Source organism: Rhinopithecus roxellana, chromosome 16 (assembly GCF_007565055.1).
Source record: "Rhinopithecus roxellana isolate Shanxi Qingling chromosome 16, ASM756505v1, whole genome shotgun sequence".
Taxonomy (NCBI): domain Eukaryota; kingdom Metazoa; phylum Chordata; class Mammalia; order Primates; family Cercopithecidae; genus Rhinopithecus; species Rhinopithecus roxellana.
In genome coordinates, this window is record NC_044564.1 from 57,293,796 (window position 1) to 57,318,286 (window position 24,491).

At 35.1% G+C, this 24,491-nt stretch overlaps 1 protein-coding gene across 8 annotated transcripts in view; it reads right to left on the reverse strand.

The window, feature by feature from the left end:
* The window catches only part of KIAA2026 (KIAA2026 ortholog), a 117,119-nt gene that overhangs the window by 55,508 nt on the left and 37,120 nt on the right, over window positions 1-24,491 (reverse strand). For all 8 annotated transcript variants that reach the window (XR_004054018.1, XR_004054016.1, XR_004054017.1 and 5 more), the window contains exons 3-4: window positions 17,917-19,334; window positions 7,803-7,882 (exon numbers count right to left, since the gene is read on the reverse strand). Coding sequence is in view for 5 of the 8 variants with exons in the window: in XM_030919993.1 (XP_030775853.1) it covers window positions 7,803-7,882; window positions 17,917-19,334 (1,498 nt within the window). In the remaining 3 variants the exon portion in view is untranslated. The remainder of the gene's footprint in view (window positions 1-7,802; window positions 7,883-17,916; window positions 19,335-24,491) is intronic.

Genomic DNA, 24,491 nt, shown 5'->3' on the forward strand with positions numbered 1-24,491 from the left:
ATATGTACTTAAATAATCCAGATTAAACAATTTGAGAGTATAAACAATACAGTGATGTAGTGGGACAGTGTAGCTGATATTTATTAGAAACTACACATTCCAATTTGCCAAATTTACTTATGAAAGAAATGTTGATGGTCAAGCAGTGGACTGGCCAACCAGGTAAGTGGGTCTAGAACTAGAGAGCCTCTTCATCTTCTAACTATGAAGACTTGGAACAATGTTGTCCCTACAGTGTCTTCATCTTCTATTGTAACTATGAAGACTTGGAACAATGTTGTCCCTACAGTGGATTTTTATTAAGTATTCAGTGAGGACTCAACTTTTCATAGTAAAATCTGCTATTATGATGACTGTGTCAAATTTGCCTCAGAGCTTGCAGATGGATGGCTATTTCTCTTTTCACTGAACTTGGTGTACTTGTTAATATCAAATCATAGATTTCTTATTTGCACATATGGCAAACCTTAGAGGAATTTTTACTTGCATCTCAATTGTCTCACTACACAAGGAATAAGGGTACATTTTGCATGCAGTTTGTAGAAATTTACAGGAACAATGAAGACATATACCCCTACAACTAAACATGGCCTAAGACATTTTGAGATCTTTCAATTATCAATTAGTTATGAAGTCAACAAATAATTATGTTCCATTTAAATCAAGAGATAACACAGTTCTGAAGCCAAACCATGAATGAAATCATATAGCTTAAGAGCTACCTGAAATAACACTTTCAAGTGGCTTACCTAGTTAGTAAACTACTAAATTAGTACTTCTCAAACTTTAATGTGCATAAGAATTGCATGGGGATCTTAATAAAATGGTTTTTTGTTTAGTATGTCTGAGGTGAGACCTCGGATTCCACATTTCTAACAACTTTCCAGGTATTGTCTACAGATAACATTTTTGAGTAGTAAGGTACTAAATGACTATGAATTACAAATCAACATGGCTACTGGAACATTCTGGTACCATGGAGCTAATGAGTATAAAAATATAAAAAGATTAATTTCCAAATAGGGAATGATATATTGAATTAAATGTACAATGATAAGACAATTGTTTCTTAAAATATTTTTAGCTATAATATTCTGAGGTTATATTAAAATGACCTTAATAGCTACATAACAATTTATACTTAATATATTAATACTAATATATATTCTCTCTATATATATTTAATATATATACCCAATATACAGAGTCAAATTAACCTTTTATAAAACTGAATAGGAACACAATTAATGTGATTTATGCCAACTCAATGTCATAAACAACTCTACTGCCTCTGTTCTACCTCCAAAATAAGGCATATATGTGGCCATTACATTCAACTCAACTTCGTATGATGCTTTTAAAAACAGAATCAACCCAATAAACAAAGTTCAATTTTAAAAAGGAGAATACAGATTTTTTTTTTTAACAAAGCAAAACACCTTATTAAAACCTCCTTCTCATTATCTTGCATTTGAAAAACATATCTGAGGCACAGGGCCTGCAGGGGTGAACAAGAAACTCCATAGCAGCTCAGATTACAGTCAGGTCACAATGCTAACACTCCTGAGAGGAGGTTTTCAGTCAAGCCGCAGAGGTTACAAGAAGAGTTTTATCTTCCAGGAAGAACCTCTCCAAGGCTGTCACACTCCCTCAAGTTAACCTTTCATTTAATACAATCCATGGCAGAGTTACAAAATCACAGATCTCAGAGCTGAAAGGGACTAAAAACATGTAATTTGTCCAAGCCTTAGCCTAAGCTAAAGAGACCTATCTCTAATTCATATAAAAGCTAATTAACAGAGGTAAAGTGACCTAAAATGACACACTGATAGAGGAAACCACAAAACCCAGGACTTCTCCTACTATATTATATTCTTTTTAAAAGGGTCTTTATAAACAAAACAAAATAAAGAAATCTAACAACTGAACTTGTATTGTAGTTTTAGGATTTAGTTTATATCTAAGCTTTCACTTTTATTAAATGGTAATATTAAAAGGTCCTCTCTTCAACTCAAGAAGCAGCAATGTATGTATATGGTAGGAGTGGGGAGGCCCTGTAGAGATCAAAAAAACATAACCACATCTCAGAACAACTACATAATCAATCATTCCTTACTTTATTGATACTTCAAACTAGAAATTATTTGGATAAAAACTCAATAGGTTTGACAGATATTTACTTGCTCCAAAAAAGGACATAAGGTAATATTTAAAAAATACAAACAACACGGTAGATTGTATTAAAAAGCAAAGCAAAAGGAAAACAATGTAGAAAAGTAAAAATGAAAAAATCCAGACAAAAGGGATCACATTCACTCCCATTCTAATAAAAGATCCTAAGGCCGGGCGCAGTGGCTCAAGCCTGTAATCCCAGCACTTTGGGAGGCCGAGACGGGCGGATCACGAGGTCAGGAGATCGAGTCCATCCTGGCTAACACGGTGAAACCCCGTCTCTACTAAAAAATACAAAAAAAAAAAAAAAAAAAAAACTAGCCAGGCGATGTGGCGGGCGCCTGTAGTCCCAGCTACGTGGGAGGCTGAGGCAGGAGAATGGCGTAAACCCGGGAGGCGGAGCTTGCAGTGAGCTGAGATCCGGCCACTGCACTCCAGCCTGGGCGACAGAGCGAGACTCTGTCTCAAAAAAAAAAAAAAAAAAAAAAGATCCTGTAATAAGTAAAATACTAAATGCACGGTATAAATTCAAAATTTATATTGTATTTAAACTAAAATTATAATAGCATCTGCTAAAACTATGCAGATGGAAAAATTCCTTTTTATTTCTTATCATCACCATACCAGCAATAACGACTACTTAAAAACCTGCAAATAAGGATATCACTTGTGATATGAAAGCCAAATAAGTGTGATAAACAACCATGTGATTAAACACAGGTGTTTCTCTCAATGAACTATATATATTTTTAAGGGAGAACTATATTAATTTTAAGAGAGAATTAAGAACTCCTGCTGTTAAAAGTGAAACAAAAAGCCGAGGTTAAAAATATTCATTTTAACAGGGAGCAATTCAAAATAATGATATAATCAAAAGGTCTTCAATACAGTGAAGCAGTTAAAAAGCTGATTAAACTAACAGAGGTAAAATGACCTAAGATGACACACTGATAGAGGAAACCACAGAGAATCGCTTGAACCAGGGAGTCGGAGATTGCAGTAAGCCAGGATCATGCCACTGCACTCCAGTCTGGTGGCAGAGCGATCCTCCGTCTCAAAACAAACAAACGACGACAATAAAAAAAAACTAATTTTAATTTTGGTTTCAACTTGTTATGCTGAAGTGCTTTATCTCTTATCCCTTAGTTTCTCCATTGGTTAGATGGAGAAGTACAGTTTTTTCAGAGATATGTTAAGGATCAGTGAGTTTTTGCTTATGTTTGAAAACAATGTTAATATAAGTCTTAGCAGCTGGATTCTGGAGTTCTGCAAAGCAGCCTTTAAAATCAATCAGGCACATGAAATGGGAGCAAGTGCACATTGCATGAAAGATTTTTTTTTGGTTATCAATGAAAATCAGACTTAGGGTAACTAAGGCTGTTAAATTATTTTTAAAACTTATGTCATTGAGACCGAACACATAAGTTTTTAAAAATACTTTCTGTAACTGTCATAATTATGCACGAAAGATAAATCATATAACATTAGATATCTCTCTTAAATGTTAAATGAAAAGACTTTTTAGAAAAAGTAACTATTAGGAAAACTGACATTCACTTTTCAGTCTAATAGTCTTTCTTTTATTACAAAACAGGTAAGGAAAAGAGAGTTTTACCAAGTTAACAAAGTCATAAGTAAATGTTAAAGTTGATATAAAAACTTAAATCACCAATAATTATTACTAAAAAAATCCAATAATTTCCCCTACATGCCAAATATATAATGCATCGTAACAATAAAGAAGGTATAAACGTAAGTTTTTACTCTCGTCAAACATCATGATGCAAATACTATTACTTGGTTTTCCACTTTTCAAATTCTTGTAGGCTTAATCAGGTGCCACTTTCATTAAGACCAAATCCAAGATTTATTTCAAGGTTTTAAGTAAATGGAAAGAGTGCTAAGGGTCAATAATAGATGTTTTTATGCCATTTTAAATTGATTTTCCTATTCATAATTCAGTGTTTTTCATCAGAAGCAACTGACCTGCTTATTTGAAAACATAGTAAAAATGGCTAAAACAGTAAGCTGTATCATTCAATCCTCACAACTCTACAAGGAAGGTACTATTATTACCCCACTGTACAAATGATAAACTGGAATCATAGAGAGGTTAAATAGCTTACCCCACAGAGTTAATCAGTGGCAGAGCTGGCATTCAAACCCAAGTAGGTAGCCTGGTTGCAGAACCCTTGTATTTAACCACTATGCAGATTACTGGTACCCACTGAATCAAGGTCTTTGGAGGATGAAACCAACAATCTTCATTTTAAATGAAGGTATCACATTATTTTTATTTGAGAACCACTGACATAACTCTTAGGAAAAAGTGGCACACATTTGGTTAGCCCCTTTACAATATACAGTCGTCCCTCAGTATCCGTGGGGGACTGGTTCCACGACTCACCTCTGAACCCTGTGGATACCAAAGTCCAAGGATGCTTAAGACCTTGATATAAAGTGGTATAGTATCTGCATATAACACATCCTCCCATATACTTTAGGTCATCTCTACATTACTTACAATACCTAATACAACGTAGCTGTGATATAAATTGTTGTTATACCATATTGTTTAGGGAATAATGACAAGAAAAAAAGTAAGTACATGTTCAGTACAGACATATTTAAAAAAATATTTTCAATCCAAGGTTGAATGCACAGATGCAGAACCCACAACCCACAGATATAGAGGGCTGACTGTACACACACACACACACTCCCACCCCACCCTGCCACACACACAAATCCAATCCATCATTTGAATGCTCACAGTGGATACTCTAAATAGGAGTGGGATGAGCATTTTCTAAACCTGGGTGCAGATACTAGGTATGTATATAAACATGGATTCTTTCTGAAGCAAATAGTGGGGCAAGTTCAACTTCTAGCTTTAAAAAAAATCAACAAAAACACTGGCAAACTAAAAAGAAGCTGAGGTCAAAATACATTTTTAAAAACTCATTAGGACTTAAAAAACTTCACAATTTAACCCTTTCATTTATCTCTATCTAAGCATGCTGTCAATTTAAAGAAGACCGGTCCTTTGGCAAATCGGTCAGGTTTTACAAAACGGATCTATTATCTATCCAAAAACAGGTTCATTGTTCTCAGAAGCAAGGTATTTCAGAATGAATAATATGAAAATCTTCTGGCTAAATATTTCTATATTTTTATGTTTAATACTAGAAATGTGACATTTAAAACACCTTGGACAAAACAAATAATTTGCAGAATCTGAGGTGCTAAATACCGTATCACTAGAACTTTTGGGCAGGGAATAAATTCACTTTATTACATAATAGTCTTCCTACATGTGGAAGACTTTCAAATAAAGTAACACACTACATAAAATTATTTTGAGAGACAAAACTAAGCTTTGCATTTAATAGCAAAGTTTACTAGTGACTAGCACTATCTATTTTATTGATGTGCGTATTTGAAGCAAATGATGTTTCCCTGTGAGATAGTTGCCAAGTTTCTTTATGAGTAATGCCGTGGCATTCATATTGTAAACTAGGCATAAGAACCACTGTTTTCATGAGACTATTACTCCTCTCTATTCTCTCTCTCTCTTTTTCCCTCTCTCTGTTTTCTCTCCCTCTAGGACACCTTGAGAATCAGGAAGAGACTTATTTATTTATTTATTTATTTATTTATTTATTTATTTATTTAGAAACAGAGTTTCCCTCTTGTTGCCCAGGATGGAGTGCAATGGCGCGATCTTGGCTCACTGTAACTTCTGCCTCCCAGATTCAAGCGATTCTCTTGTCTCAGCCTCTGGGTAGCTGGGATTACAGGCACATGCCACCACACCCAGCTAATCTGTTTTGTATTTTTAGCAGAGACGGGGTTTCATATTGCTCAGGCTGGTCTCGAACTCCTGACCTTGGGTGATCCGCCTGTCTCAGCCTCCCTAAGTGGCGTGAGTCACTGCTCCTGGCCAAGACTATTTTAAACAGCTCAATCTAGCAAAATATTTTGACCATGACCCATGGTCAGCAACACATTTTACAATGCATGTCCTTGTGTACACACACATAACTGAAACCAAAGTTTCATGAAACAATATATGTGAGTGTACATATTCACACTGCTATATGTAGCACACTTACTATATGTAACTGTGTTGATTTCTAGTTTAATTTTGTTAGCTTAAAAAAGAAACACTGGTCATGCAATCTACTAAAATGATTTCATGCCTCACTAATGAATACTATTGCAATTTAAAAAAACACTGTCTATGCAGCCTGTGCTACTTAATACATGGAGAAGTCTATTCACTAAGATGGGTATAGTGGAAATATTACCAATGGGCCAGATTTGCTCTAACATCTATATTCCCAGGGCTGATACTTTGAGGACTGAGAAAAAAATAAGTGGGAGAAATAGTAAACACAGGTGTGACATCAGAGGAAGCATGATGATATAATACTAAAGCATTAAAAAATATGTTACAAGAAGTGGTATAAAGGCCTCTAAGTAAACAGTAAAATTGTTATTTTTGTATTGACTATTCTGGAACCAAGGTTATATAATATATAAAAGGATTTTGTAGAAATGTTTGTAATTCATCCTAAAAATACCATTAAAAATATTCTATTATAAAGTACTAACAGAAAAACATGTCTATTTTTTAACTGTTGATTTAAAAATGTTAAATTTTTACCAGTTAGTAACTTCCATAAAAACACTCTCCAAAATAGAATTTTTACTGAAAATGAACGTGTCCACATTTTTAGATATATCTAACTATTAAACTCACATTACATATTATCAATATTTTCATGATTATTGTCCCTTTATTTTCATCTCTACTTGAGACTCACAAATTCATTTTAACATCACTTTTATCTTTTGGTCATTAGGTATGAGTTTATAAAACTTTTGAAAATTGACTGGACACATGAATACAAAGACGTTTTTAAAGGAAGTGTTTATTGAAGAAAATACATCTTTTATAAAATAGAAAATAAAAGCATTAATTAGGATAAGATTCTCTGCTCAGTATTAGCTACCAATAAAAAACTCTTCACTTAATCATATGGCAGTAAATAGTTACTTTTTCTTTTCACTTAAATGTTTAAAGACCATTTCAATTAACCTTTACTTAACATTCTCTCTGAAGATCATATACAGCTAACAGTTGAAAGATTTGTTTTCCAAGTTAATAAATATACCATTTATTTCTACAATGCCCAAATAAATGAAAATGAATTACCTAGGCAATATTACCATCTTCCAATTATGATTTGTTCTTGGAAGAGTTTCATTCACACATTGCTTTTATGTATATAATATATATATATACACACACACATACATATACTATATAGTGTATATACAGATATATTTTTTCTATTAAACTGCTTCTAGGAAACGTAGTAGAGATTAAGATATAAAAGAGGGCTTTTACTATTAAAAAACAAAAACAGAGATAAAAATTATGAAATACTAGCAGATTAAATCTTGGCTACATCTGCACTTGCAGGGGGAAAAGTCATTGTCAGAAATATTTCATTACAAGTATGTGTGCTACAGTTTCTTGGAATTCAGCCAAACTCTCGAGGAATGATATGAACACTGAAACAAAAAATTTAAAAATTTTGAGACAAAGTTGAAACATTTACCTGAAACTCTGGTACAGTAGGTGACTTTGTGACAGTTTTCCTCTTCTTTGTGATTGCTTTTTTAGAGATGGATTTTTTTCCTTTCAAGATTAAAAGAGAAAAGCTTCATAATGCTGTTTATAGCACTTCATTAACAAAAAACAAATTACGCAGAGCCTCGAAAGTTAAATTTTAACTAACAGACGGCTGCTAGTGAGTCAAATAAAAATGATGAATCAAAACAAGCCCCAGTAAAAGCAAACATTAAACTATTAACTACTTGTTAACAGACATATTAACAAATGCTGTTTTATTTTTATATAAACCGAACTATTACCATTTCCTAAGTGTTATACAGTAGAATTTATTTCAAGATTAGGCAAAAAAGTCATACTACTACTGCTTAATTAAAATCTACATTTGCAACTTAAAATGAGACTACATAGGGAGAAAAACTTTACCTTTAACATTGACTTCGCAGTCAGGAACCAGTATAAGAACTACAGCTGAAGACTATGGTTTCTAGCCAACCCAATGTGAAAATCCCCTTAGTAGCTTAGGTAACTAAGTTTTTCTACTCCTTTAGCTCTGCACTCACCTAATAGGCTGCCCTTGGTGGTATCAATACCCAAAGTTTTAAAAGAAGATAAATATCTACCTTTAAAGTGCACCTAGTTGTTTGTGGAACCAGAAACCACTGGGAAAAATAAACCTCTTATACTTAAAGCCAATTCACAATATACACTGAAATATATCTACTTTCTGTATTTAACTTGACAAAAAAATATACATACATGCATAAAAATTCTATTTTTAGGCCAGGCACGATGGTTCACGCCTATAATCCCAGCACTTTGGGAGGCCAAGGCAGGCAGACCACCTGAGGTCAGTTCAAGACCAGCCTGGTCAACATGGCGAAACCCCGTCTCTACTAAAAATACAAAAATTAGCCGGGTGTGGTGGCGCGCGCCTGTAATCCCAGCTTCTCGGGAGCCTGAGACAGGAGACTCGTGTCAACCTGGGAGGTGGAGGCTGCAGTGAGCCGAGATCGCACCATTGCACTGCAGCCTGGGCAACAAGAGTGAAACTCTGTCTCAAAAAAAAAAAAAAAAAAAAAAAATTCTATTTTTAGTTAGAAACATATTAAACATTTTCCCCCAATTTGTAATTAGCAAAATCAATTAACAAACTGTTAATTACTCAACAAATACTAGATATAGGACACTGTACAAGTTACAGGGACAAGAAGGAATTAAAAAATTATAAAAAAGAAAAATCCTATCCTCTAGGAGCTTACAGTCTACATAAGGGCATAAAAATATTCAGAAATACTTTTTTGTCGTTTTTAGTTCACAACCATTTGCAGACTAAAATCCCCTTAAAAGTCAATACTTTTCTCAAAAGGGAAAATGAGTGAGTACATAAAGTAACTTTGCTGTACATAATCCTAATGCTCCTTTCCAAACATTTTCCTATATAAATACGATCATCTTGCAAGAATATGTCAACTCAACTCAACTGACAATTCCAGTTTATAATTGTGTTTTTTGTATTACTTTTTAATCATATCACAGGACTGTAATTTATAAAATTTCTAACTTTTGGCTCAATAAAATCCATGTATACTATGACTGAACTGCAAATTGTGAGTTGCTGAGGTTCATGGGGGTTTAACTGTCTTATTTTAATAAGTATTGATGGGTGTCATTTGACATTTGCTTTTAATTAAATTAAAATAACCCAACATATATTTCTTTATTCACCATTGTTATTTACTTCTGTGCTTACACAGTACCTTATAACAGAAGTAAACGCCTACAAAGATAGGTAAGTGGGTGGGCTGCTTAAATAGCAATACTCAGGGAGAAATGATTAAATTCTTGGTATCTCTATAATACAGCTAGTAATTGATTTCTAAGCTGAGTGCCGTTAAGTATTGCTGAAAGGGGCTCATGAATTTGAATGCCAAGATGCCTTTCCTTTATACACTGCCTTTACCATTTTTTAAAGTTCACAAGAAAAAATGAATGGTCTTGCTGACCTATGTATGGGAAGGTTTTATAAAAACAGTAATTTGAAGGAAATAAAATTATTCCTCAACCTCTCCCCACCAGCCCTACTCTGATTAGCTTTAAAAAAAAAAGCCATTTGATTTTGCATTCATTTATAAGCACAACAGAGGTCACCCTTGATAGTCCCATGAATTTCATCTTATTTTTACACAGGCAGTAAACACAGGTACTAAATTCTCAGTTAACTCTAGCAGCTACTCTATTTGAATGGACTGAGAAGCTAAGGTGGTTACTTGGTATTTCAGTTCACCATGTCATTAGGATGCTTAAATGTTATTAGGAAATTGGAAGTAATGTTATATATTGGTTATAAGCTTGAGTTTTAGAACTAAACTACCTGGGTTTGAATACCTGCTACAACCACCTACTATTATAGAGGTCATTTATAATAGCTACACACATGACCTTGAGCAAACTGCTTTATTTCTTTGTGCAGTTTCTTCATCTGTAAAACAGGGATAATAGTATTATCTACTCTGTGAGAATGAAATGGGTTATAACATCCCAAAAGCTTATACTATTGCTAGGCACATGGTAGGTGCTCAATAAATGTTAGCTATTGCTTTAGCTTCAGCTAAGCTATGGTGAGAAAAGCCTAAACAGAAAATCTTTTAACCTTCTTCAAATTCTTTTTACTTACTCCATCTCAGTTCTTCTTATGCATATGTCCTCTAAACTACCACTCTACTTTGTACACAAATCAATGAATGTTAATAGAATATTATAATTGTCTGTTCTTATGTTTGTCATCCTTACTATAATGTAAATTATTGGTGACAGAAATCACATTTTTCACTTTGTATTTACAGCATTTAGCACACATAAGTTCTAAGAAGTGATCCCTAAATATAAGAATCCTACCTTTTTCAGAAACATCACCACCAGTTGGGGGGTAGGAAAAGGGATGCAGGTAATTGTTTACGATTCTGAGGGTCCATTTAAGTCTATTTTATAGTGAAGAAAACATTGACGATGATTTTAAATAAACAAATTACCAACATGACCTAGTAGTGGTAGTAAGAAGATTAACATTTACTGAGAACCTACTATGTGTCAGATACTTAGTAAAGTGGTCTGTATAAATTAACTTATTTATTTCTCAATATAACCCTCCCAGGTAGGTAGTAACTCTATTGTAATATGGAATAACTGAAGATCAAAAAGATTAATTAACTTACTCATGTGTCACACAGTAAGTAAGTACCACAGTCAGGGATTCTAACTACAAAGTTCAAGCTCCTTCCATTATGCAATTTTACCGCACAAATATCATAAGTTACCATTTATTGATTCCCACCATGTGCCAGGCTCCATGTGACATACTGTGCATTTGCTATTCTAATTAATCTTAACAATACAGCCAAGTAGGTATTACCTCACTTATCACAGATAAAGAAACAGGCTATAAACAGGTAAAGAAACTGATGGAGGAGCTGTAGCTAATATGCACTAGGAGCATACATGTGAAATTAGGTCTGTCTCACTTCAAAGCTTACTCTTTTTATGGTAAAATATTGTATTCTTTCAAATTTTTGAAAGGGATGTAATCTGCTTCTGCTTGCCTCAGAGCACTCCTTTTGATTAGGGTTGGATGATTTGTACATTTACTGTTTTTTAATACCTTCAGTATATATCCTCAAAAAGACAATTTCAGTATAAATTATCATTCTTCAGTAAAAAATCAGCAGTTAAAAAATAAATATTATTTTATTTTATTTTATTTTATTTTATTTTTTTTTTGAGACGGAGTCTTGCTCTGTCGCCCCGGCTGGAGTGCAGTGGCCGGATCTCAGCTCACTGCAAGCTCCGCCTCCCGGGTTTATGCCATTCTCCTGCCTCAGCCTCCGGAGTAGCTGGGACTACAGGCGCCCGCCACCTCGCCCGGCTAGGTTTTTTTTTTTTTGTATTTTTAGTAGAGACGAGGTTTCACCGTGTTAGCCAGGATGGTCTCGATCTCCTGACCTCGTGATCCGCCCATCTCGGCCTCCCAAAGTGCTGGGATTACAGGCTTGAGCCACCGCGCCCGGCCAATAAATATTATTTTAAAAATCGAGCATGATATACTACAAAACCACGCCTTTATTTGGTAACTTGTTTTTTGCTTCAGGACAAAATATATACAGGGCAAGTTACATACTGCCCCCCAGTGGGCTTCCCTTTCCATATCACTCAACTTGATCATATCCCAGGTATTTTACTCCCACTGCCCTAAGTTACCTTGTCATATAAAACAGAATAAAATTCTCAAATCTAAAATTATGCTGAAGTCAGAAGTCAAATTAAAACATACACAGAATTTCAACACCACTCTTGAGCCTCAAACAGGAAGTGTCAACCTGTACCTGGAAAATGCATAAGGAAACATTAATAAACCTTAATAATAAACCTTAGTAATTAATGTTTCAAAAGTATACCCTAATGAAGCTTTCTAAAACATCATGCTTAGAAAAACTTAAGAAAAGAATGCCCAATCTGAGAGGGAAAATCATAACTAAAGATATATTTTATACTGTAACTGAGGCATAAAACTCTTCTAGAATCTGGAAATATGCCTTTTAAAAAAATGGCATATTTCTTTACACAAGAAGGTGATTATCATCCCCCTTTCAGTTCCCCTTTCTCAGTTTCTTATTCCTCATCTTTACCCCTCTCCTTCATCTGGTTTTCCTGTCTTCACTCCTCAGACCACTGGGCTACTCATACTCAGACTTCCATTTTAAGCCAAGTGTGGTGGTGCATGCCTGTGATCCCAGCTCGCCTGTGGTCCCAGCTATTTGGGAGGCCGAGGTGAGAGGACTGCACCTTGGAGTTCGAGGCCGGCTGGGCAACATAGCGAGATCCTGTCTCTCAGGGAGGGAAAGAAGGAAGAAAAAGAAAAACAAAGGTACTTCAATGCTTTCCTAGATTCAGCCTTTCCATGTTTTAAAATTATCCCAACACATTCACTCCTCCCTCTGTGTTTTCATCTTAGGAATCTTAATAAATAGATGAATACTATATATTAATCATTGCTGCAAGTGAAAACTCAAGGGTATTTATATTATTAAATAGTGAATCTGCAAAGTGCCTGGGATGTAAAGTCACAGAACTAGAGCCTAAACTTGTCTTTTATTTACTAAATGTGCATGTCTTGAGCTAACTATATTCTAGGAGTTTCTGGAGTTCTATCTCAAGTAAGCAATTTGACCTTAACAAAACAGTTTATTTTCCTTTTATTCTCCTTACCTATAAGCAAATTTCTTATCATACTGGAATTCTTTAACCCTATCACATAATTTAGTAACTCCTAAACACCCATTTCTTTTAACTTTTAACTGAGAATATTGAATCAGTTGCCAAATTCTGCTACTTATTGCAGCATCTCTCTCAAAATAGAATTTTCTTCTATCATTATGATAGAAAAGTCACATTATCAATCCTTACCTGGATTTAGAATTTTCTCTTGTTAAAGTTATCATCTACCCCTTCATCTTACCCCTGCCAGCTTCTTTTCATAGCTCTTTAATGGTATCCTAATTATCTTGCAAGACCCTTTCTCCTAATCCTGTCACTTACTAGCTCTAGCTGTGTGACCTTGGACAAGTAAATCTCTTTGTATCTCAATTTTTAAAAATCTCTAAAATCTGTAATAACGGGGAATAATAGTAATATTTATTTTTTGAAGTTTTCATGAAGATTAAATGAGATAATATGTATAAAGGCTTAGAACAGTGTCTGGCATACAATAAGCACTCAATGAGTACTAGGTTTTTTAGAGAAAAAGTAGGATTGAAAAAATAAAAGGACATGAAGCACAGTAAATCCTTGCACTCTTATATTTTGAAATCCTCAGCTGGTATGCTAAAACTTTTCTCCATAAGACACATGTAGTTAGGGTCTCTAGTGCTGTCACTATAGAACTACATAATAACCTTTTCACAAATACGGGCCTTGAAATAATCAAACACTGTAGATTACATTACCTTCTCAGTCATTTCCTATAAAGCAGCTCATTACTTTTTACACATCTGATATATCTTATTTCAAGCTCAATTCCCTTGCCCTGGACTCTTGATTCAATCATTTAACATAGCACCACATGCCTAGAAAGATGACCCAAAAATGACACCCTTCTGTCATTCGAACAGCTTCTAAAACCTCAACTTTTCCACAAAAGCTTTCTTTAATTGTGCTTCTTCCAGCGACACTTAATTATACCTCTATGCTTTTGCTCGTGTTATTCAACATTTTCCACCTATTCAATCCCCAATATTCTTCAAAGCCCTTCATCCCTTGTAAAACCTTCCCAGACTAGCATAGCACACTGATTTTTTCTCTACTTGACCTTACTGTGTTGTCTTTATCTGTACTTAACTGTTATTCACTTGAGGTCACTGACCACTTTTTAACTTAGTTTTTTCACCTATAAGAGTTTTTAACTTAGTTCTTTCACCTAGAAGAGAATAAGACCACTTGTCTTATCCATTTTAGTCAGTTTAGAGGTGACACCATAAAATGATTTGGGTGAAAATAATGACTATTGGCCGGGCACGGTGCCTCACGCCTGTAATCCCAGCACTTTGGGAGGCCGAGGCGGGCGGATCACCTGAGGTGAGGAGTTCGAGACCAGCCTGGCCAACATGGTGAAACCTCATCTCTACTAAAAATACAAAAATTAGCCGGACATGGTGGCACACGCCTATAGTCCCAGCTACTCGGGAGGGTGAGGCAGGAGAACTGCTTGAACCCGGGAGGCAGACGTTGCAGTGAGCAGAGATCACGCCAATGCACTCTAGCCTGGGCAACAAGAATAAGACTCCGTCTCAAAAAAAAAAAAAAAAATTCCAAACAAAACTGGTTGAAAGCATCTTAAAACACCATAAGCTTTTTGTAATTGTTAATGCAACTGTAATCTTTTTTGTGTTTTTTCAGATTTTATAAAAAGTCCCCTAATTTTTAGAATTCCTAATTCATTTTAGCCAACTCTACTTGCTCTACACAATCTATAATAACAGTACATTATTGAAAACAACCAAAATGTCCAATAAGGAGATTGGTTAAATTAACTGCAAAATACACACAACAGAATCCTACACAGCCATTTAAAATGATGATGCAGGGACCTATTTATTGCACAAAGATGTTCATGGTATACTGATAGGTAGGGGAAAAAAGCAGATTGTTAAAATGGTATGTATAGTATAATCCTATATAAACAAATATAGTCTTTGAAAAAGTGTTGAAATAATAAGTAGTTAATAAGTAGTTAATAATAAGTAGTTAGTTTAAGTTACATCTAGGTGAACCATATTACATGTGTTCATTTATTTATTTAGTATATTCCCACACAATGCATCAACCAATCTGCTAAAGTGCCAGGGATGCTAAACCAGAAATAATCCTTCTGTCCCTAAGAATGTTACAGTATAGAGAGGAGACAATCATCAAAATAACCCAGAAGTAAAGGCAACTATAATAAGTATCATGAAGGAGAAGTGTCTGGTGCTATAAGCATGAATAACAGGGAAAACTTTAACAAGTCAAAAGATAATGGAGGCTTCCTTAAGGAAGTGATAAAAGAATAAACATTTACTAGGTAATGAGGGAAGGGAAAGGGCTATTCTTTTTGCTTGTCTCTATATTCTTTAAAGAAAATGGATTGCTTTTATAATAAGAAAAAACAATGAAAGAAAACCAAATGATCTGAATTTTTTTGCTCTGGGTTTTTTTTACTCTTAAATAGTTATGTTTAATTTATGCACAGCTAATCTTGCTTGTCTTGCTTAAATGACAAAGTTTTCAGAAACGTTTATATTTTGAAAACAGGTCATCAAGGAAAAATTTCTAATCGCCAGGTCATATTTTTCTTATTCTATGATTGAATAAAAACATAAGATCAAGCATGAGATAACGGACATTATATTGTTTCCATTGTCTTCTATTTATTCCATAATGTTTCCAATAGTAAGGAACAGGCCTAAATGAGTAAAAATGAATTCAAAATTTAAAAAGGAGGAAGGAAATCCCAATTCTGAAAAGTAGATTAAAATGCTTAAATGTTACCCAAACTGCCTCAAACTGTGCTAAAATTATCAAGTCATTTTCAACCAAATTGTCTTTGTGCCTTCTACTAAAAATCACCTACCAATACAATAAGGCTTACTAAATTTGGAGATCCCACCAAAAATTAAAGCCTGTATTACGTAACATAAAACAGACCAGATTAATTGCATGTAGAACTTAGTCCACCCTAAGTGAAGGTTCATACATCAGTCATAAATGACACAGCTTATCCCAGAGTGTATTCTACAGAATACACAGGTTATTGGTAACTATTACTTGAAAAAAAGCTGTGTTAAAATAAATTTGAAAAAAAATACGTTAAACAAAATCAAGCAGTTTTCTTTTCTTCAAGACTTTCCAGAGTCTTTAATAAACAGGTCCAGAATAACTTAACAAATTAGAAGTTCAAAAGGTTTTGAAAACTAAAAGTCTCAAATATAATTTATATGGTAACAAAACCTGACTTGAACTTAAGGTTTTCTAGTCTTTGTTTTATTTAGTCTAATTCATACATTTTTCTGTAGAGATTGTATGTTTGATTACAGGAGTAATTCCCACTGGGGATATTCCTTAACCTAAGCCCCAATGGGGATAACTTAAACATTATATACACCATAACACCGTTCTAATATTGAAAGAGTTCTGAATTTCAAAACAAATCTATTATCAGTTTTGCAAAATGAATTGTGAACCTCTACTAAAGCACAATGTGAATCTTCAAGAGGAGTATTTTCCAAACCTATGATGATAGAGCTCACTTTTAAAAAGAGTGAGAAAGTAAAGACTGGATTAAGGTATGCCCCAAACTGATTATGAAAGGCCAGGATGTCTCACACTTAATAAAGAAGAACAGGGCAAAGCCTCAGATAGACAAGTGGACTGAAAATTACATAAAACAATGTTTAATTGTTATTATAACATTTTATGTAACATTGTTACATCAACAAGGAATTCAGTAACTGAGGAAAAAAGGGAATTGGCCGATGTTTACCCAGTATTAACTAGGTAAGCAGACAAAACTGGATCTACCAGATCCAAACATTTTTGTCACTTAAGACCTGACTTTCTAAAAATTGCTCTGAGAATAAAATAAGTATACAAACAAGTGTATTCTTTTCGTCTATTTCAGGCATGTAAGTCTTCTCTCCTCAACTAAGACTTAGAGTACTTGCTGAATACAATGTATAAATTTGCCTTCCAAGTGTTTCCATTCATTTTTCTAGAACTGGATACAAAACTCCCTCCAATTTTCTCTCTGATCTACAGCAGAGTCTATTTTATAAACCACTTTACTGCCTTTGAGCACATGAATAGCAGTGTAATAAACAATAAAGGATTTTGGGTTACAATTACATTAATGTATTATATATTTGAGTTGGGAAGTAGTTCTAATTTTAAAATATTATTTAATATTTTAGAGACTAACATTTTTTTCTTTTTTTTTTGAGACAGAGTCTCGCTCTGTTGACCAGGCTGGAGTGCAGTGGTATGTAATTTTCTTATATTCCACATATTTTCTTGATATAACAATATATACTGAAAACAGAGTTCTGAAAAATATATGATGTGGAAAAAAACAGACTCAGGAAGATAATCTGACTATCCTTGGTTTAAGTAGCTAGTTGCTATGAACTTTAGTCCTGGGAATGTTACTTCCTGAAACCAGTGCTTTTCCTACTACACCGTACTGCCCTACACCTGGCAGGGGGAGGGGGAACCACTGCATAAGTGATGGGAAAGAAATTGGTTCAGAGAAAGGTAAAAACATAATGCCCAAACATGTTCAACTGAAAATTAAATTCAAACATACTGCATCAGTACTTTTTTTGTTGTAAGTATATAAAACGACATCTACTCTGCCTTTTTAACTCATGGAATATAAAATAAAATTTGACCCTCAAGTATACACGCATGCATACATGTGCATTTCAGTCTCTCAATCAAAGCACCCATGATGAATAATTGAAAAAACAATTTGAATTATACTTAAACATAACTGCCATCCATTTGTGTTAGCTTACCAGATTTGTGCTTCTTGTGTTTTGCTTTTTTTTTGATGATCAATAACTTATTCTGGATCTCAGGTTTGTAAGACTTGAATGCAAGAGAATGAAGACCTTCACGCTTTCTCTGTAAGTTTTCATTCAAAACATCTTTCAATTTCTTTTTTTTCTTTTTCTTCTTTTTGGCCCTCATTTTAGTTAGTTTGAGTTTCTTGTGGCTCTGTAGTGACTGCTCTAATAGAATTTCCCTTACGACTTTGTGGCAGTTAATTTCTGGATGATCACTGTGACTTCCATTTACATGTATTTGGCAAGATTTCAGAGTATTTTCTTTTAATGGACTGGGTTCAATCTTTATTCTGGAAGCTTCACCATATTTTTCCTGATTTTCTATAAACCTTATTTCACCTGGACTGAGAGGCTCTCCAAAGCCAGTAACTTCCCCTGGACTCCCTGGTTTCTCTAAATTTTCTTTACAACAATCAGTTTTTTTAATTTCACAAGGCCTGCGAATTCTAATTTCATAGTTGGATTTTACTTCCATTTCAAGAGAGATGTCATGATTATCCAAGATCATTTTAGCAGGGCAGCAAGCTGGATCAAAATTATTTTCCTGCTCTTTCTTGAAGGCAGAGGGCATGCTGTCTCTACTACATCTATGTTCTCCATTACTTGTACTAACATAGTCACACTTCAATTTCTCCAATTTAATCCGAGGTACTCTTTGTATTTTAATGGGTGGAATTGGAAATTCTGGGGCCTGAAAGGGTCTCTGTTTATAAATCCGTACGTCTGCACCACAGAACTGTGGAAAATGTACATAAGCATTCTCCAAATAATCATAACCAAGAATAACTTCTCTGCATTCATGGATAGGCTGTCCAAGTACAGCATCTTGAACTTCTTTTTGTGTTTCATACACAAAGTCACAAAGACCCTTAAGTAGCCATACTTTTTGGTAAAAAGGTAGTTCGTGAAAAGGTTTTTCTTCTAATGGATTGACTTCTCCAAGAACTTTAAAAAACTGAGGACACAACCCCAGTTTTTCAGCACAGTTATCAGGATTTTCAGTCTGCCCTACAGCAGTGTACCACTGTTGTACTTTCTGCCTCAGTGCTGCTTCCCAGGTCCTGTAAGGCAAAGTAGGTCTTCGATGTAAGGTAGGTCTGCGATGGGGAGGACTTAATAGAGAAGTCATTATTTTAGATAGGAAAACATTACACTGAGGCATCAGAAGACAACGTTCCAATTCGTAAAAGACTATTTCTGGCAAATTTAGAATTTGTTGAGCTAAACAAAGGAAATGCCCAATAGCTGGAATTTCCCACATGGTCTCCATACAAGTTGGAGCTGCTTGAGCTAGAAGTTTTCTTTCCCATTCTTCTATTTCCTTTTGACTAGCTTCTTCTGCTTCTTTTCTTTCCTGCTCCCGAAGCCTAAAGAAATTTAACAAATTATACTATTATTATTTAGAGGGTACCATAAAATGTGAATTTTAAGTATATTTATCTTTAGTCAAAAAGGCAACTAACTGTCCTAGATTTATTTATTTATTTATTTATTTATTTATTTATTTATTTATTTGAGTCTCGCTCTGTCGCCCAGGTTGGAGTGCAGTGGTACAATCTCAGCTCACTGCAACCTCTGCCTCGCAGGTTCAAGCAATTCTCCTGCCTCAGCCTCCCAAGTAGCAGTCACCTGCCACCACGCCCAGCTAACATCTTGTATCTTTTAATAGAGATGGGGTTTCACCATGTTGGCCAGCCAGACTGGTCTCAAACTCAGGTGATCCACCTGCCTTGGCCTCCCAAAGTGTTGAGATTTACAGGCACGAGCCACCATGCCCAGCCTGTCCTAGTTTTAAATATCAGTACAAAGTGTCTCATAAAAGTACCATTTTGCTTTTTTCAGATGAAGAAATACACATATCACTTCACTCTGAATTTGATGGAGGATTCCTGACATAATTATCCTCAAGGTAAATTCTTCAATTTATAATATCAATTACATTTACTAAACGAAAGCACAGAATTTGATTACAATAATTTCTAGAAGTAATATGACTTCATTTAAGAGCTGTAACGATATTTACATCCTTTGACCCCGTAATTCCATTCCTAGAAAATTATACTAAGAAAATAAGTCAAACAGAAGCAAAAAGTTATGTACTTACCAATGTTAATTGGAGTTTTATCATATAAGCAAAACAAAACTATGAAAAATATTGTTTTAAAATTGGGAAATAAACTTGAAATATTATGTAGCCTTAAAAATTAAAATTATTAATATGTATAAATATAGAAAATGTCAGAATACAACATAGTACTTAATAGTCATAAAGAAAATAGGTATATACTGAGCAGGGAGGTGACAGTATTGCAAAAGTAAATAATTTCTAGGTTAATGGGAATATGAGTGCTTTTATCCCCCTTAAGATTTTCTTTATTAGCACTACTATAAAAACTTTTTAATTCAAAAAAAATTAAATTATATGCAAAGATAGGCATTTAAGTCTTTGCGACCTTAGATTAGGCAATGGTTTCTTAGATCTGACATCCAAAAAATAAGCAACAAGAGAAAAATAGATAAACCGGGTATCACCAAAACTAGAAAATTTTGTGCTTTTAAAAGACATCATCGGCCAGGCACGGTGGCTTAAGCCTGTAATCCCAGCACTTTGGGAGGCCGAGACGGGCGGATCAGGAAGTCAGGAGATCGAGACCATCCTGGCTAACACGGTGAAACCCCATCTCTACTAAAAAAAAAAAAAAAAAAAAAATACCTAGCCAGGCGAGGTGGCGGGCGCCTATAGTCCCAGCTACTCGGGAGGCTGAGGCAGGAGAATGGCGTAAACCCGGGAGGCGGAGCTTGCAGTGAGCTGAGATCCGGCCACTGCACTCCAGCCTGGGCGACAGAGTGAGACTCTATCTCAAAAAAAAAAAAAAAAAAAAAAAAAAGACATCATCAAGAAAGTAAAGACAACTCACAGAATGGGAGGATGTTTTTGTAAATTATATACTTAATAGACTTGTATATAGAACATATAATGACTACTTACAACTCAATAATAAAAGGACAAATAGCCCAGTTAAAAAATGGACAGGTTGGGTGCAGTGGCTCACGTCTGTAATCCCAGCATTTCGGGAGGCCTGAGGCCTATAATCCCAGCATTTCGTGGATCACCTGAGGTCAAGAATTTTGACTCCAGCCTGGCCAACATGGTGAAACCCCTTCTTGACTAAAAACACAAAAATTAGTTGGGCATGGTGGCACATGCCTATAATCCCAGCTACTAGGGAGGCTGAGGCAGAAGAATCGCTTGAACCTGGGAAGCGGCGGTTACAGTGAGCTCACCATTGTGCTCCAGCCTGGGAAACAAGAGTGAAGCTCCGTCTCAAGACGTCTTGAGCTCCAGCCTGGGAAACAAGAGCGAAGCTCCGTCTCAAGAAAAAAAAAAGAAAAAGAAAAAAAAAAGGAGAAAGAAACTTGAACATGAATAGGTATTTCTTTAAAGATGTGAACAATAAAATGAACAACAAAAGCACATGAAAAGATGCTCAACCTCATTATCAATTAGATAAATGCAAATCAAAACCAGAATGAGATACTACTCCAAACTTACGTGGATCGTTATTATACAAAAGACAGATAGTAACAAGTATTGGTGAAAAAGTGAAGAAACTAGAAACCTCATACACTGTAGGTAGTGTAATTGCTGTTGAAAATATTACCATGTGATCTAGCAATTCTACCCCTGCATATATACCCAAGAGAAATAAAAACACTTATTCACATGAAAACTTGTATAGAAATGTTCTTAGCAGTATTATTTACAAGAGCCAAAAATGGGAACAAATCAGCGTCTGACATTGGCTATTTTTCTACAAATCAGATTGCAATCCAGTAAGATAATATATAAATAGTAAGAACACTACTTTGGCAAATATCACAACTTGCTCTTTTATAGAACAGCCTACTTTTATATTTTTGGTTGAAATGTCATACTACAACTGTCATTAGTGATTTGGTATTTATATATATTACATTTGAGTACCTAAAAAATATTAAATATTCTTAATAAAATTCAACTTTTTTCAAATGTGCTTAGAGTTTTATGGAATTTTATTTTTTACTGCATGAGGATGGTAGTGGGCAGGTAGAATTTGGCTTCCTCTGTACAGAGCTGGGACTCCAAAAGCACAAACACTCAGTAGAGGGGCATACTAGAAAAAAGTCCCTTCCCCCAATCCTCAACTAGAGGACTGCAAGAAAAATTTTTTTGTCTTCACAATAGGAGTGGTGAGTGGAAAAAAATAAAATCTAAAGAATTTGTAACTATAAGCTGACTCATATGGATTTATCGCCCAATTTCACATTTCCTGAGTGCTCAGAAAAACATCACACTAAGAAATGAGTTTAATGTGGTTTCATGCCAATATTGCTGTCAGGTACATGAACAACAACAAAAAAATCAAATCTCTAAGGGAATGCACCTTAAGCCCAGACTTTAAGGAACTCCTACTGCTATAGTGTATAGACATGAAATGAATTCACAGTCAAAGATAAAACATAAAAGGAGTTAAGACATTAGGAGGGATAGGAAGAAAGAATCTGGCCCCAAGATAATAGATGTAAGAATTACAGGACACAAGGAATACAATGTTCAGTGAAAAGAAACTGAAAACATGAGCAAAGAGAAGGAGATTATATAAAATGACAAAGTAGTTTTGAAAACGAATTAAAAAGAACTTCTAGAAATGAAAAATACAGAAATTAAAATAAAAACAGATTTACAGCTAACTCCTTGATATAGTTTGGATATTTGCACCCTCCAATTCTCATGCTGAAATTTTATTTCGGGGCCTAGTAAGAGGGTGTTTGGGTTATGGGGGTGGATTCCTCATGAATAGCTTGGTGCCATTCTCACTGCAGTGCGTGAGTTCTCACTCTACTATTTTTCACGAGAAATAATTGTTAAAATGGGCCTGACACCTTCCTCCTCTCTCTTGTTCCCTTTCTCACCATGTGGTATGTTGGCTCCCCTTTACCTTTTGCTAGGAGTAGAAGCAGTCTGAGGCACTCTCCTGATGCAGATGCTGGCTCCATGCTTTCTGTACAATCTACAGAACCATGAGACAACCCTCTTTTCTTTATAAATTACTCAGCCTCAGGTATTCCTTCACAGCAATGCAAAATGGACTAAGACATTCTTCAACAGCAATAACAGAAGCCAGCACACAATGGAGTATCTTTAATATACTCAGAAAATAAGTGCCAACAGAAATTGTTATTGAATAAAAATATCTTTCAAAAATATAGAAAAAAAGATATTTTCAGACCAAAAAAATGTGATATTTGTGACTAAAAAACACAATCTAAAGGAAATTCTAAAGAATATGCTTCCAGTGGAAGAATAGTGATCCCTAACTGAAGCACAAAGATGGGGGGGGGAAGTGGTAATACATAGGTTAATTTACATAGATATGGCATAAATGATTAAAATGTTCTATGGAGTTTAAAAAGAAGACAAGATAGAATTAAAATACATGAAACAACGGCTGGGCCCTGTGGTCTGTGCTTGTAATGCCAGAACTTTGGGAGGCCGAGGCAGGCAGATCATCTGAAGTCAGCAGTTCGAGACCAGTCTGGTCAACAAAGTGAAACCCTGTCTCTACTAGAAATACAAAAATCAGCTGGGCGTGGTGGTGCACGCCTGCAATCTCAGCAAGGCAGGAGAATTGCTTGAACCTGGGAGGCAGAGCCTGCAGTGAGCTGAGATAGCACCACTGTACTCCAGCCTGGGCGACACAGTGAGACTCCATCTCAAAAAATAATACTAATGCTAATATAAAATAAAATATATTACAATAATAGCAGATAAGCTGGGAGAAAAATGATTAAACTGAAAAGGAAGAGACAGACTAAAGAAGCACAAATCAATAACTAACATAAAACAAATTGATTGGGCTGGGTGTGGTGGCTCACACCTGTAATCCCAGCATTTTGGGAGGCTGAGGTGGGAGGATAGCTTAAGCCCAGGACTTCAAGATCAGCCTAGGCAACACGGTGAGATCTCACCTCTTAAAAAAAAAAAAAAAAAAAAAAAAAAAAGCCTGTTATGGTGGCACAGGCCTGTGGTCCGAGCTACTTGGGAGGGTGAGGTGGGAAGATTACTTGAGCCCAGGAAGTCAAAGTTGCAGCGAGCTGTGTTCATGCCATGGCACTCTAGCCTGGGCAAAAGAGCAAGACCCTGTCTCAAAAAAACCAAAACAAATCAAAAGCAAGGGACAAAAAACAAATTGGAGCTCCAGAAAATAAGAATAGAGAGGCAGGAAGGTAATGGTGATGGTGATAGTTGAAGACACAATGGCTGAGAATTTTCTAGAACTAATGGGCACAAATCTTCATTTCAGAAAGCTCCAAAAAACAAATGAAGAAAGTAAGCCACATTTGGGCACGGGATAAAAGAATAATAAAACATCAAAGACAAAAAAAAATTCTTATAAGATGCAGAAAAAAGGACAGAGTACATACACAGGAATGATAGACTGAGAGATCTATTAATAGCAACAAAATAAACCAGAAATGACAGA